The 15,230-nt window shown below is 49.5% G+C and overlaps 1 protein-coding gene across 1 annotated transcript in view; it reads left to right on the top strand.

Moving 5' to 3' along the window:
- PRDM16 (PR/SET domain 16) overlaps positions 1 to 15,230 on the top strand; it is a 296,734-nt gene that overhangs the window by 267,493 nt on the left and 14,011 nt on the right. Inside the window, exons 8-12 of the mRNA XM_041476600.1 lie at positions 133 to 280; positions 1,035 to 1,188; positions 4,855 to 6,256; positions 9,774 to 9,861; positions 13,622 to 13,791. Coding sequence (XP_041332534.1) covers positions 133 to 280; positions 1,035 to 1,188; positions 4,855 to 6,256; positions 9,774 to 9,861; positions 13,622 to 13,791 — 1,962 coding nt within the window. The remainder of the gene's footprint in view (positions 1 to 132; positions 281 to 1,034; positions 1,189 to 4,854; positions 6,257 to 9,773; positions 9,862 to 13,621; positions 13,792 to 15,230) is intronic.

The following is a 15,230-nucleotide window of genomic DNA, read 5'->3' on the forward strand; positions in this document are numbered from 1 at the left end:
CCATAAGCTGGAAAACCCCCAGGCCCCTGACAGCTGATTCTCTGTCACCATCTCTGTCACCTCTCTGGGTCTCTGACCTGCCTCAGTGCCTGCTTTGGGTGGTCTGAAGGTCAGCCCGTGTCTCTTTGCCAGCCTGGAGCAGCACATGGTGATCCACACCGAGGAGAGGGAGTACAAGTGTGACCAGTGTCCCAAGGCTTTCAACTGGAAATCCAACCTGATTCGTCACCAAATGTCTCACGACAGTGGGAAACGGTTTGAATGTGAAAACTGTGTTAAGGTACAGTGAGGACACAGCCAGCCTGGGGCATGCTTCTGGAGGAGGGTGCTGGGATTTGGGGGTGCAGGACACAGTGTCCATGGGGGGATTCACCTGGGAGAGGGTGCTGGGATAAGAGGGTGCAGGACACAGTGTCCATGGGGGGATTCACCTGGGAGTGGGTGCTGTGACCTGGGGAAAGGGATGCAGGATGCTTCCATGAGACACTTCACCTGGGAGAGGACACAGGGACCTGGGCAAGGCCTGCAGGGGATGGGTGGCCCATGCTGGCCCAGAGCAGGGGATACAGGGAGAGGTGACCCCACTGTCCCTGTCCCAGGGAGAAGAGGTGTCCTCACTGTGCTGGGCATCCCACTGCGGGTGTGGAGCTCAACCCTCAACCCTCAACTCCCCTTTGGCCATTCCCAGCGGGGTACTGGGGTGGTGGTGAGGGCTGTGCTGGGCAGATGAGGGTGAGCAAAGACCTGTCCAACCATGAGCACCACACACTCAGAGAGGTGCCACAGACCTGTCTAGCCATGAACACTTGAGGAGGTGCCACAGACCCATCCAACCATGAGCACCACACACTCAGGGAGGTGCCACAGCCTGGCAGGGCACAGAGCTCTTTCCTGACCTGTCCTCACCAATCCACCCCGCACTCCTCAAGCCACGAGCAGCAGGGCTGCAAAAAACCCTAACAAAATCAGTTTTTCACATGCAGGCTCTTCTCCTGGTGCTTTCCCCCCTCTCCTGAAGGCGTTTTTCCCCGCAGGTGTTTACGGACCCCAGCAACCTCCAGCGGCACATCCGCTCGCAGCACGTGGGGGCGCGGGCCCACGCCTGCCCCGACTGCGGCAAGACCTTCGCCACCTCCTCGGGCCTCAAGCAGCACAAGCACATCCACAGCACTGTCAAACCTTTCATATGTAAGTTGTCACGGCCATCACCAGCCTGTAATTGCAGGGATCCTGCCGGGGCCCCCCAGCCCTCCCATCCCCGGCTGTTGTAATTTTATAGCTCAGAGCACAAGATGAATTTTTTTTTTCCTTTTTTTTTTTTTTTTGCATGCTCCCTGTTTTTTCAGTAAACATTCGTGGCGGTTTTTGACTTTCTTGACAAGTTAAAAGCTGAGTCTCTCAGCGGTCACAGCGATGCCATTTTCTCATATCTTTTCTTTCTCTCGTCTTTTTTTGCCTTAATCGCTTTCGAATGTTCCTGTTGGTGACATAAATAAATAGCTGGCACAGCCTGATCGAAATGTTTTACAGGGGTGCCTCAAACCCTGGAGCCGTTGTAAAGAACTTGGAATAATCACAGAGATGAGAAGGTGTTTTTTAAAAAGAAAGTTTTTTCTTCTTTATTTACTGCACGTTTCATCTAGATAATGCTGGGAGCCAAATAAACAGCAGATGAACTGTGTCCTCAGCGCTCTCCTTGGTGGGATATTTCCAGAAGGGCATTTTCCCTGGAGAGCCACCCATCTCAGTCCTTGTCATTCCCAGGGCTGTATATTTTTTTAATTGACACAGCACCCACTGGGTTTGGATAACTGTGCAGGGAGGTGGATGGTGTCACAACAAAGCTCCAGGAACTTTAGGGATCACTTCCTGACACTTCAGAACACGTTGCTCAGGCACGGGCCGGGATCTGGGTTTGATTCCAGGCTTTGATGTTATGGTAGGGAAGCCACTGAACCCACTCCTGCCTTTTTTCCCCTGTTGGAATAATGGGAACAGCATGGAGAAATATCCTGGGAGACTCATTTCATTAATGTCCCGAGGTAATCAGTGTCCTGAGATAATCAGCTGGGTGTCAGCAGAGGAAGAAGAAACGCTCCTCTCGCTCATTTTGCTGCAATCTTTCACTGGGCACATGAAAGGGATAATTTGACTCCCAGGATTGCTGCAGGGAGATGAGGGATTTCTCCTCATAATCTCCTCACTCTCACCTCATCAGAATTAGGGAGTTGTCAGACCAAATCAGCCTGTGGAACAACTGCAGAGGGATCCTGCCTGGTCAGACGTGTCAGGTTGTTTTGTCCATCAATGTGGAATCCATTAACAGCTTCAAATCCACATGGCAGGATTCACCAGGAAGGTGGTTCCCCCCCCCGCCCCCTCTGTTCAGTGGAAGAAAACGGGGTCTGTGTGTGTTTGTGTTTCATTTTTTACAATATTATATTTGGCTTTCAAAAGACCCCAAACCTGTAACTTTATAACTGCATAAATCAGGAGGGCAAGAGAGGCCGTTCCACATGGAATTACTAAATCACTGGATAACTGGAGATTTAACAGAAAATTTCCAGTTTTCCTTATTTTAGAAGGCTGATGTGAGCTCTCAGAGCTCTAGCACTTCTCTTTAGGGAATTTTGTGCAGTATTTATATATAATCTAGCAAAAATTCCTGGGGTGAAAAATGGAAGAATCCTGGAATCATAGAATGGTTACAGTTGGAAAAGCCCTCTGAGATCAACAAGTCCAACCCTTAACCCAGCACTGCTGTGTTCATCACTAAACCACTAAGTGCCACATCCACAGGCCTTTCAATCAATTCTAGGGATGGTGATTACTGATTCCCTTGGAAAAAAAACCCCAGAGATTGTTGTATTTAAGAGATTATCATGGAAATAAAAATTAGGAGTGCTGAATTTTCATGGACAATAAATTCAGTAGTTCTTCTTTTAAGAGCTCTGTTTGGATAATTTTTAAGAAAACACTTTAAAATGGAGTAAAAAAGCCAAATAAACCCTTTCTTTGCAAGTCTAAGGTAGCTGAAATAATACTTAAAACAGCCATAAAACTGTGTATGCACTAAGAGCAGTTCAGGAGACCTGATCCAAGATTTTAAAGTTATTAGGATTGGCTCAATAATAATCCAAATAATCCAAAAATTAGGATTGGATTGGCTCAAACATCCAAACTCTTCGGATGACTTTCTTGTCCTGTTTGTGTTTCCCTGCAGCTCTGGGCTGTGTCAGGGCCAAACAATTCAATACTCTGGGGACAGACAGTGCAGCCTGAATTTACAGTGCAGTCAGAAACCAGAGCCTTCAGTGACACTCCTTTGGATTTTGGGGTGCTCATCTGAACTGAAATGTCAAATTCATTGAATTTTATCCACCTCTGCTTTGAATTTCAATTGGAATTTATTATATTATTGTATTTTCAGAGCTGCTAGTGAAATACTCTCCCACCAGTCGTTCGATATTCAAGCACTGAAGTAAATCCTAAAGACTTAGGAAATATTTAGGAGAAAATACAGGGGAAATCATGCTCACATGCACCTATCAGTAAAGCTGGGAGGAGGGAAGGAGCACTGAGCAGCCCCTGAGCTGGAGTGTCAGAACTTGGATTCATGTCCTTGCCTGTCCAAGCCCAAACAATGTCCTTCCCCTGCTTTGTCTCAGTTTCCCTGCTCACAAAAGGGTGATAACAGCAGTTCCCCGGGGGAAGGAGTGTGCGAACTCACCACCACCTTTATTCCCATGTTGAAAGAGGCACCAGATAATAAAAAGTCACCGTGTTTTGATGTGTAGAAAAGTTTGGGGTGGGATTTCTGTCTCACTTTGCCCTGTTTCTTCCACAGCAGCGAGTCTGGAGGTGAAAAGGGGTCATAAAAATCCATGTTTTGAAAGCTTGGTATTTACAGGTTGTTAGAGAAAACGCTGATGTGGCTTCAGTTAGCGGGGCAGGGGTGTTGGACTGATTTAAAGGATTAAAAAAAAAAGAGATCCCAGTCCTGGCAGAAGCAGGGGGATTTATAGAGCATCCCCCTGCAGGGGTTATGTACCACTGAGGGCATTAAGGAAGGGCAGGTTTGATTAAATAAGGCAAAGTTCTTCTCCCTCCAGCCCTAAGTGCTTCCTGCCATGCTAGGACTAATGGGAAGCAGATGAGCTGGGATAAATAGATGTTATCATTAATAATGCATGATTAGGACAAAGATGTTCTGAGGGGAGTGGAGCATCTTCCCTCTGGATCTGGGCTGAGAGATTTCTTCAGCCTGGAGAAGGTTGTGTGGAGACCTCACAGCACCTTCCAGGACCTGCAGGGGCAACAGGGAAGCTGGAGAGGGACTTTGGAGTGACAGGGGGAATGCATTCAAACTGAAAATTGAATTTAAGTTGGATATACAGAAGAATTCTTCTCTGTGAGGGTTCTGAGGCCCTGGCACAGGGTGCTCAGAGAAGCTGTGGCTGCCCCTGGATCCCTAGAAGTATCCAAGTCCAGGTTGGACAGGGCTTGGAGCAACCTGGGACAGTGGGAGTTGTCCCTTCCCATGGTAGGGGGTGGGATGAGATGGGCTTTATGCCCCTCCCAACCCAAACATTCTGTGATTCCATGATAACCTTTCCTGAAAATTCCCCCAAACTTTGAGCAGAGCTAGCACATCCCCTCAGATTTCTGTGGATTGAGAGATTCTCCAGGATTCATCCAAAGGGAAAGGCGGTGATGTTCCACTGCTCTTCGGGGCCGGGAGCTCCCAGGGACGGGGCGGTGTGGGGGGCGGGCTGGTGAATCCCACTGCGAACCCCTGCTGTTTTCCTGTTAATTTCATATGGCTTTTGTTGTTGGTTCCTGTTGACGCTTTAGGTGAGGTCTGTCACAAATCCTACACGCAGTTCTCCAACCTGTGCCGCCACAAGCGGATGCACGCGGACTGCCGCACCCAGATCAAGTGCAAGGACTGCGGGCAGATGTTCAGCACTACCTCCTCCCTCAACAAGCACCGGCGCTTCTGCGAGGGCAAGAACCATTACAGCCCCGCAGGAATCTTCGCCCCCGGCCTCCCCCTCACGCCCACCTCCATGATGGACAAATCCAAACCCTCTCCCAACCTCAACCACGCCAGCCTGGGCTTTAACGAGTATTTCCCATCCCGCCCGCACCCCGGCGGGCTCCCGTTCTCGCCAGCCCCCCCAGCCTTCCCCGCCCTCACCCCGGGATTCCCGGGGATTTTTCCGCCTTCTCTGTACCCCAGGCCTCCCTTGTTACCGCCCACGCAACTGCTCAAAAGTCCCCTCAACCACACTCCGGACGCGAAGCTCCCCAGCCCCCTCGGGAACCCAGCGTTGCCCCTGATCTCCGCGGTGAGCAACAGCAACCAGGCTCCTTCCGGGGAGGAGAAATGTGAAAGCAGCCTGGAGAACTCCTACCTGGAGAAGCTAAAAGCCAGGAACAGTGACATGTCCGATGGCAGTGACTTTGAGGATGTCAATACGACCACGGGCACGGATCTGGACACCACGACTGGCACCGGCTCTGACCTGGACAGTGACGCGGAGAGTGACAGGGACAAAACGAAAGACAAGAGCAAACAAATGGAGACCAAGCCAGATTTTGTCAGCAGCTCGGTGTCTGCCAGTTCCACCAACACCACGAGCGAGATCCCTCTCTTCTACTCTCAGCATTCCTTCTTTCCTCCCCCCGAGGAGCACCTGCTGCCCACCACGGGCGCTGCCAATGACTCTATTAAAGCTATCGCCTCCATTGCAGAGAAGTATTTTGGGCCTGGCTTTATGGGGATGCAGGAGAAAAAGATGGGTTCACTCCCATATCATTCCATGTTCCCTTTCCAGTTCCTCCCCAATTTCCCCCACTCCCTCTACCCTTTCACGGAGCGGACCCTCAATCACAACTTGCTGGTCAAGGCAGAACCAAAGTCACCCAGGGACCTCCACAAAGTCGGTGGCACCAGCTCGGAGTCCCCCTTCGATCTCACCACGAAGCCAAAAGAGATTAAGCCAATCCTGCCGCCCCCCAAGGTCCTCCCAGCCCCGTCCTCAGGGGAGGAGCAGCCACTGGATCTGAGCATTGGCAACCGCATCCGAGCCAGCCAGAACGGAGGGAGAGAGCCAAGGAAAAACCACATTTATGGGGAGAGGAAGCTGATGGCAAGTGAGGTCTTACCTAAGATTTCCCAGTCCCAGCTGCCTCAGCAGCCTTCCCTGCACTACGCTAAGCCATCGCCCTTTTTCATGGACCCCATCTACAGGTATTAACATACCCTGCCTTAAGCCTTTCCCTAACCAGCTCCTTTTCCAGCTGACACCACACCCTGAGGCAGGGGAGGATGCAGGTTGGTTGGGAAGAACAGTTGAACATCTCCTGTTGTTGTTTGTACTTCTCGACACATTGAGTTTCCTGAATGGAAAGGCCTGAGTAATTGCAAGGAGCCCTCATAATCAGTGTGTAAAGAACACATCCTTATTTTGATAAAGAAGAAACTTGACCTATTTAAGGACTCTCCCACGAGCCATCGCTAAGATGGCACTTCTGCTGGAGAAATTCCAGAGGTTTGATTCGATAAGAATGCAGAGTTCAGATTGCCTTGGAGCCCTGGGCTCTCATGGCTTGGGAATGAGTCAGGAGCCCTGGGAGCCTGGAAATGCAGCTCTCCCACTGACTGACTCGAGGGCCTTTTGTGAGCCACTTCACCTTTCTTTCTCCCTCCCTCCCTTTTCCTTTCTAATGCCATTTCTTGGGTTTTTTCTGTTCGGAGGAGCTGCTGGTGCAGACCCAACCTGCTGAAACTTGTTACTCTTGGAGTAACAAGTCCTGCGTAAACACATGGTAGCGTGTTACTACCCAGATCTCTCCCAGATACATTTCTCACAGATTTATCTTTCTTGGGAGATAACAAGGCCTTTCTGGTGTCACTTGAACAGATGGTTCTGAGGAGGGCCTGATGCGTTACGTCAGAATGAGCTGAACATGGAAGGCGTGTGTAGAGCAGGCTGGGTGAAGTTATCCAAATGTCAGCTAAACTTCCAGAAGGAATCAATTCAGGAGGAAGCAAAAAGGGAAGACTTTGGGTTGCTTGAGAGCTTTTTATAAAACCTGTTCCCAAAGGAAAAGTATTATAACTTTGTGAGGATAACAGTGAATTTGTGTGTTACCCATCCAGGCATTGCCTTTGGAAAAGGTGGACATGGCACATTTAATTTTAGCAAAGTCCAGTGAAAAGGCATGTCCTGAACTAGTTTGATTTAGACACTAACACATCTAAATTAGCCACTACCATGTCTAAATGCTCCACAGCATCCTTCTGGATAATTGTGCTTGTCCCGGAGCATTCCTGGATTCAGTCCGTGGAGGTGAATGCTTTGTCCTCACATTCCTTGTGCTGGTGATCCTTGCTGTGCCCAGCCTGCTGGGAGGTTACTGGCTGTTCCCCTGCAGGATCTGCCTTGTCCCTGGCGCTGGAAAGCCTCAGAGCCACCATGGTGTGACGGTGGGATGGGCGCTCAGAGGGCTGCGAGCACCACGACAGCCCAGATGTCACCGCCGGCCGCTGTCGCAGGGCTGATAACTCTGGGAAAAAGTGATGTCAGTGTCTGGCCAGGCCAAGGAGCTGTCGGCTGCGATGAGGATTAGTGAGCCCTCACTGCTGGCTAAATGAGTGTCTCTGGCTCTGCCAGCTCACGGGGGTGACGTGCCCACATCATGCCATCTGGGATGGGGACACCTCCCAGCTCAGGAGGTGCCGTGTCCTGCCTGGCACCCACCGTGGCCATCTCTTCCTGGAGAAATCAGGCATGGTGTGAGCAGTGTTCATAAAAACTACTCCTGGGGAGAAAAAAAAAAAATCAATACATGGGATGGAAAGGCAAAAGAATCCTTGTAGGGTCCTGCCACCTCTGGGCATTCTCAGCAGGAATGCTGAAATAACACGGCTTGGAGAAGCCATTGCCAATTAAAACAGCGGCCTCGGGAAAACCGTAAAGGCCCAGAAGACAGATGGAAGTGAAGGATGGGGGCACCGTTTGCTGCATTCCATGGGATGCACATAGTTTTAGTCATGTGTTAAAATAGAAAGTCAGCGGTGGCGTTGCTTGCGAATCAGACTTCTGATGTAATGAGCGAAACAGCCCAGCTTCCAAGTCCCAGCTTGAAAAATATGGAAATATTTTGTTTCTAAACTTCCCTTTATCAGACTCTCTCACATCATTTGGCTCCTTCATTTTTTTCTCCCAAAGGCCACTTAAATCCTTGACATTTTCTCCTGGTGATATAATTTAATGCGGCCAGACAGTCTGAAATGGGGGCAGTTTTTAGCTCAGCCCGTGGGGGTGACGTTCTCAGGCACTGGGCTGAAACGATCGGCTTAATCCTCCAGGCGCTGCGGAATTCAGCTCTGACGGGGACGTTTGGACCTTGTGTTTCCATTCCTGGTGCTGGGACATGGCAGAGCTGGGGAAATGCTGTCAATTCACCAGATTTTGTGCACACGGAGCAGGCAGGGCTCTCCCCAGAAGGCGCTGATGGGATCAGGGATGTTCCCCTGGGCATTTCAGTGCCTCACGGAGAGCAAAGCTGGGCTGGTCAGGGGGGCTCAGGGAGCAACTTTTTACTTATTCCTTGGTTTTTCTGGCGACTCAGACCCATAAAAGCACGTACCTTCCAAAGCCCCCTAATTCTGGCTGTGTTTCCAACCCAGCTCTTCTCTTTCCCTCTACCCAAGAAAAATTAAATGCAGATTAAGCACAGTTCGCTGACTGCACTCGGCAGGGCTCTTCTTTAAACTCTTTGGTAATTTGATCCACGCACCAATCAGCTGAAATGTAGCAAAAATAATTTGCTCTCAATTTATGCTAGACTAATGTAGTTAAAATCACTCTTACTCTTGGATTTCTGCTGGTTTAGCTGGATGGACTCAATTCCAACCATTTAAAGATGCAGCTGTGTTTGTTGGAGTTACTTCCTCAACACTTTTTTTCCCTTAGAGAACATCTCAGTTTGTCTTTTTGGTGATTCCACACCTCCGTTTCCCTGCAAGTAGAATATTTTGTGGAAGCAAAGCCAACATTTTCAAAAATAGCCTCACTTTAGGGTCATTTCTGCATCTCAGATGCTTAAACATGAAATATTTGAGTGGGCCAAGGTGATATCAGAAGAACTCAGGTTTCTGAGCCACTTCAGAATTCTCCCACCAGTCCCTCACTTTTTAAATCGTTGTCCACATGGGCTTGCCAAAGAAACTCAATGCAAATTATGTCTCAGCTGCGAGGGAGGAAACAAATATGAAACACCTAATGATTTCAGCACGCTTGGGGCTGCAGAGTCTGGCCCAGTGTTAACTCTTCAAATAAATGCAAACTCTCAAAGACAATTTTTTTTTTTTTCCGTGCGGGGGCTGCCTGCTGTGGACCCTAGAGCTTCTCCTGCTCAGACAGCTTTACTCTAAATGCAAGGTTTTCCATGACCTTTCACAACAGCAGAGGTTTATAAACCACTGCAGCAGAGCAGGAGCAAAATGTTTTCTTAGTCATCAGCCTGAAGGCTAAAAAAAATACTGCCCAAAGGAGGGGATTGGTGTTCATGTTATTTCCAGTGCTTTCTGCACTCTGCACACAATTGTGGGGCAATTGTGCATCAGAATCTGTAGTGTCCAGGAGAAGGGGGTGTAAGACATTTGTGTGAGTAAGAGAATAACCTTGTGTGCAATTTCAGCACAGTGTGGCTGTGTGGGGCTGCCTGTGAGGTATGTAACCCTCTGTGTTGTTGTCCAGCAGGGTGGAGAAGCGGAAGGTGACAGACCCCGTGGGTGCCCTCAAGGAGAAGTACCTGCGACCCTCCCCGCTGCTTTTCCACCCCCAGGTAAAAGCAGTGCTGATGGAATGCTGGGGTGGAGCTGGTACACGCTGGGATCACTGGGATCAGGCTCCTCCTCATCCAAGGGCCTGACTGGAATCTCCACTGTTTTCCACTAGTTCCTTCCAGGCACATTTAATTCCCAGTTTGAGGATCATGGCAGCTGTGCCTTGCTGCTTCCTTTGCATTGCCAGAAAAACAGGGATGAGGTCTGGGCAGCTCATAGGCTCTGCCAAGCTCCCCTTCCACAGCTCACAATGCCTGCGTGGTTTTTCCTTTGGGAACACCTGGGGGTGTGGTTTGCAGTGGTACAAGGTGGAGAAGGACTGCCCAGCCCCAAGGCAGAAGCATTTTCCACCTTCCTGAATTCCCCACATCACGGGGATTGTGTGGAAGTGCCGGGCAGTGGGTTCAGCTGTGTGTGTGACAGTCCCCAGCTATCCCAGTCCTTCCTGCTGTGCCCAGGCTGGGATCCCAGCTCCGTGCTCCTCATTGTGCTCTCCTTTATATTCACGAGCATTGTTCTCCCCTGATAATGTTTCCCACCTTAGATAAATAACTCGCAGGTTTGTGAAATCTGGGTCCTGGTTGCTTTCACAGCTAAACTTAGTTCCTGCATTGTTTCACACCAGCCTCAGAGTTTGGTTAATAACTTCCCCTGATTTTTCCTTCATCCAGGCTGGATAATGGTGACAGGCTGGCCAGGAACATCCTGTGTTTGTGTGGCTTAGAATAGTGGGGATATCTGCCTGTAAAGAATCTGATAGCAGGGAGGAGCCAGCGTGGCAAAGCAACCCAAGGAGACGATGAGAAACATTCAGACCCCAAGCAGGAGCAAGCTCTGGGTGGAAGGTTGTTAACATTGTTCCTGAAATCCTGACCACGTCCTCTTCCCATGGCAGTGAAAAGATCTGGAAGGCCTGGTTATCTCTAGAAGCTTATCACACAGAATAGCCTCAAATTCACAATCACTCCAGCCCAAAGCTTCCTGATAACTGATTTTTAATAATGATTTTTAATAAGGCGGGCGCTGTGTTCAGATCACTTGATCTGGAGAGGCGCCGTTCCCATGCTGCAGTCAACCAGGTATTTCAGACACAGAGAAGGAACACGGGGCATTTGTTCCAGAATATTGATTTGTACCACCAGATCCCCTTCCAGTATTATCACAGAATCTCCAGTATTATCACAGAGTCATGGAATATCCCGAGCTGGAAGGATCATCCAGTCCAACCTGTGCCCTGCACAGGACACCCCAACAATCCCACCCTGTGTCTGAGAGCTCTGGCAGCCTTGAGGCCGTGACAATTCCCTGGATCCTGGATCTTTTCCTTAGAATCACATTTTCAGGATTCCTGCTTCTGCTTTCTTCATTAGGACCAACGTTCCTGTGCCTGGTCAGTCAGAGTCACGTTCTACCCAGGCTTTTCTCACTCCAAACATGAGTCTGGTCTCAGCCTTTTTCCTTTATGACTAATCCCCAGCTCTCTCAGAGTGCCCTCACTGGGATGTGATGAAGCCAGAAGATGTGATAAAAGTGTTCAGGAGATGTTTCCTCTCTCAAAATGAATTTCAGGCAGCTCTTATTTCTTAGCCAGTCGTTGGCAGAAGTTCCTTTGCTCCCTGGGAGTTTTCCTACATTGTCTATTCCAAATGAAACTCTGGACAACATAAATAACCTGTGTAACTTTTTGATAACTTAATGGAAAGCCTTTCCTCACCTGTTAAGTTTCTTTTCTTCCCCCTTTCTGTTTTATTATAACCAGGCAGTTGTTCCCTAAATAGCAAAGTGCCTTTGCCACTGGAGAGGCCGTGGCCAGTGTTTAGAATTTTAAAACCAGCCTACGGCTCTCAAGCCAGCAAATATCTCTGACTAAGTGCCTAAAGAACAGGGCACAACAAAGGAGAGCTCCAGGTACCTCGGCGAAGGGCTGAGAGCTCAGCTCTGAAAGGTCCGGAGAGCTTTTTAACGTGATGGTTTTGTTGCATGACTGGCAGCTGGGGCAGAGCTGGTGCTGTAAATGATCAAGTAACCTTTTCAAGTGGCTGGTGCTAAGTATTACTTACTATTTCTCATGGGCTGGGAGCCTCCAGCTAAGGGGCTGTGGATCTATTATTGAGAAATGGGGGTTACTACTCCTCTTTTTTTACAGCTTATGAATGCTTGTCAGCCCTCACAATGTCTTCAGGGGTGATTAAGACAACTTTTTTTTTCATAGCCATATATTTTTAAACAATATCTTGGCTCTCTTCCCCCTCTGCCCCCCCCCTCCCCATCCTTTTAAAGCCCAGTTTAATAAAGTGTAAACGTGCAAAAGGTCAGCCCTTCCTGCACAATCGAGCATCTCGGGGTGATGTATGGCTTCCTACTGCCTTCCGCTGCTCGCTGCCGCCCCGGCTGCCTCCGCAGCTCCCGCCTGTCCCGCTGATGTCAGCGCAGCCAGGAGGCAGCTTTATTGCTGCCTTGTTTGTTTTAGCCCTCTCTTCTGCCCCTGGTATCTCCAGAGTGCTCTCAGGAGTGCACGAAGCTGGATGTCGGAGGAGTCGGCGTCGTCCTCTGAGCCGCGTTGCTCTCTTGGATTGGATTTCCTGTTGCGCTGTAATGAAAGTAAAAGTGCTGTTCTTTAGGCAGGATTTTTATGCAGATTCATTTTTTCCTTTTTTGCACATGGTCCAGCTTCATTCTTTCCTTTTCTGCTTTCCCCTTCTCCTGTATCTCCAGGGTTTTCCCTTTCTCCCTCTTTCTGGTGTGGTGTTTAATCTCGTGTCCGTGAGAACAAGGCCAAGTCATACAAAATAAATCTGAACAAGCCTCCAGGGGTATTCTGCTTGGTGTCCGAGCTCCAGGCCTGCATGCCAGCTGCTCCCACCCCAAAGGGATGTGTAGGTGTTGCCCCTCCTGACCACAACTCACCCAGCCACCACTCGCATCCAGGGGTTTGGCTGGAGCTCCCTTTCACTCCAGGAAACTCAGCCACCTCCCACCCATCCTTCCATCACCTTCAGGAGCTGCTGAACCTTTCCTACCCATAATTAAAGTGTTGGCCTCTTCATCAGGCAAGCTCCCTGTGGATCCACCCCATCCTGAGCCTGATCCTAACTCCTGCTCTTCCCAGCTGCTCCCTCTTCACCCCTTCCACCTCTCCTCTCCTCTCAGCTCCCTGAGCAGCCATCACACATCCCTCCCACTCCACTCTGGACAGGATTCTGCTGCTTTGGGCCCAAAACTTGCCTGTTCCCCTTCTCCTGGGGTTGTGTCCCTGCCTGTCCACCCACCCCTCACTGCCCTGTCCTTCCAAGACCGCAGGATGTTGTAGGAGAAATCAGAATTCCCAAGAATTTGCTTTGGGCTTGGGTACTGAGTTCTACCTCAGGTATCTGACCATGGTGTTTAGTTTCAGAGTTTTCCTGGTAAAAAATTCAGTTGAATTCCTGATAAACAATGGATGTCTCAGGTGTATTCTGAGGTAATTTTTGATCTGAAGTGCTGAAATGAGCACATGCACACTGCAGAAACTGAACAAGTGCTCATTTCTGGGACCTAAATACATTTGCCAGTTGTGCCTTTCCTGCTTTCTCCACGACCAATACACTACTCCAGTCTTTCCTGGCTGGATTCAGTGGCTCCATTTCCCACTGTGCCTCCAACTTTCAAGAAACCCAACACCAGCAGGAGGCTTTGCCCAACCAAAACCGGTGTTTCGTGCATCAGACCTTGCCCTTCCTGGGGATTTTTCTGACAGGAGCTTTCTCCTTGTCCTTGCAGATGTCGGCCATCGAGACGATGACGGAGAAACTGGAGAGCTTTGCAGCCATGAAGGCTGACTCTGGCTCGTCCCTGCAGCCCCTTCCCCACCACCCCTTCAACTTCCGATCGCCGCCGCCCACGCTCTCCGACCCCATCCTGCGCAAGGGCAAGGAGCGCTACACCTGCAGGTGAGCCGGGCATCCCACGGCATCCACACTGAGCCCCAGGGTGTGGAAACATCCCAGGATGTGGAAATAACCCAGGGTGTGCATTCCCAGCTGGGCAGCTGCACTGGGCGCCAGCACAGAGCGGAGCAGCTCCACGCCGACATCTTGGCCAGGAGGGAAAACAAGGAGCGGTGGAATTAGAGCAGAGCTGGGATGACTAATTCCCTCTGAAATAGCTTGTTTTGTCTGGTAGGAAATCAGCATCTTCTGTTTGCTTTGTAATTTTTAATAACCTTGGGAGCAGATCTGGAGATTCTCAAGCAAACCCAACTCCCCACGCCAAGTCTCTGGCGTGCAGCGGCGAACGCCGCCGTTCCCAATGCCAGTCCCGGCTAAATCCAACCTCAGCTATGGAAAAATGATTGAATTTTGAAAAACAGCATGCAGGAAACAACTTTTTCAAACTGTTCTATCCACAGAACTCCTCACGTACCCATCCAGCTCCAAGCTGGAGCAGATCAAGGGTATTTAATAATAAACCTCTGTCTGCTGTCGCAGTTTTACCTCAAGGTTCTTATGGTGGCTCCTGCTGAGGGGATTTTTTTGGGTGCAGAAAGTGGGTACAAGCTTTGGTTGAGGTGCCTCTTATGTTCATCTTTGCCACAAGAGCTGTGGGCTCAGATTTCAGTTGAGTATTTAGAAATTTGAGGTTTCCACTTACAAAAGGGACTAAACATAAATTTTAGATGCACACTCACAAGTTAAAATTTGGATTTGCATTGCTGGGGAACACTCACATTAACTGTTCATCTTCAGGACAGCTGAAGTTCTCTGAAATAAGGAAAGTCTGTCATGGCTTCCTCCTACAATAGGTTTCATAGTCACAGGGTGCAGCCCCGCCTCCTTCGATCTTTATTTCCCAATTAGTGTTTTTATTTATACCTTTTTGATTTTCCTGTGAACTGGATTTATGGGGGAACACAATTCCTTCCTTTATTAATTTCCTACAGCTGCATTTCCTTGCTGCAAGCAGCTGTCAGCCTCCTAACCCATAGCACAGTGCTGCAGCCTTTATCCAGAGAAAATTCTGTGAATTCCAAGGATGAAAGAGCAGATTCCTTTTGATGAGCGCATCAACAGGGCTATAAAGGAGATGCAGAAACATCTCAAGTGCCAATCTGCCCAGGCAGTGATTAAACCCTCTGTACCCTCATGCAGGAATGCTGTAGTTAAACCCTGTCTTCGAGTGCCTTGTCCACACTTCCTTTGAACACTTCCAGGGATGGTGACTCCAGCACCTCCCTGGGTATCCCATTCCAACGTCTGACAAGCCTTTCTGTGAAAAAAAATTCCCAAGTATCCAATCTAAACCTCCTATGGTGCAACTTGGGGCTGTTTCCTATTGTCCTGTCCCCCATTTGTGGGAGCAGAGCCCGACCCCACCTGGCTGCACCCTCCTG

The sequence above is a fragment of the Pyrgilauda ruficollis genome, unplaced genomic scaffold (assembly GCF_017590135.1).
Source record: "Pyrgilauda ruficollis isolate IOZ18807 unplaced genomic scaffold, ASM1759013v1 scaffold39, whole genome shotgun sequence".
Classification (NCBI taxonomy): Eukaryota; Metazoa; Chordata; class Aves; order Passeriformes; family Passeridae; genus Pyrgilauda; species Pyrgilauda ruficollis.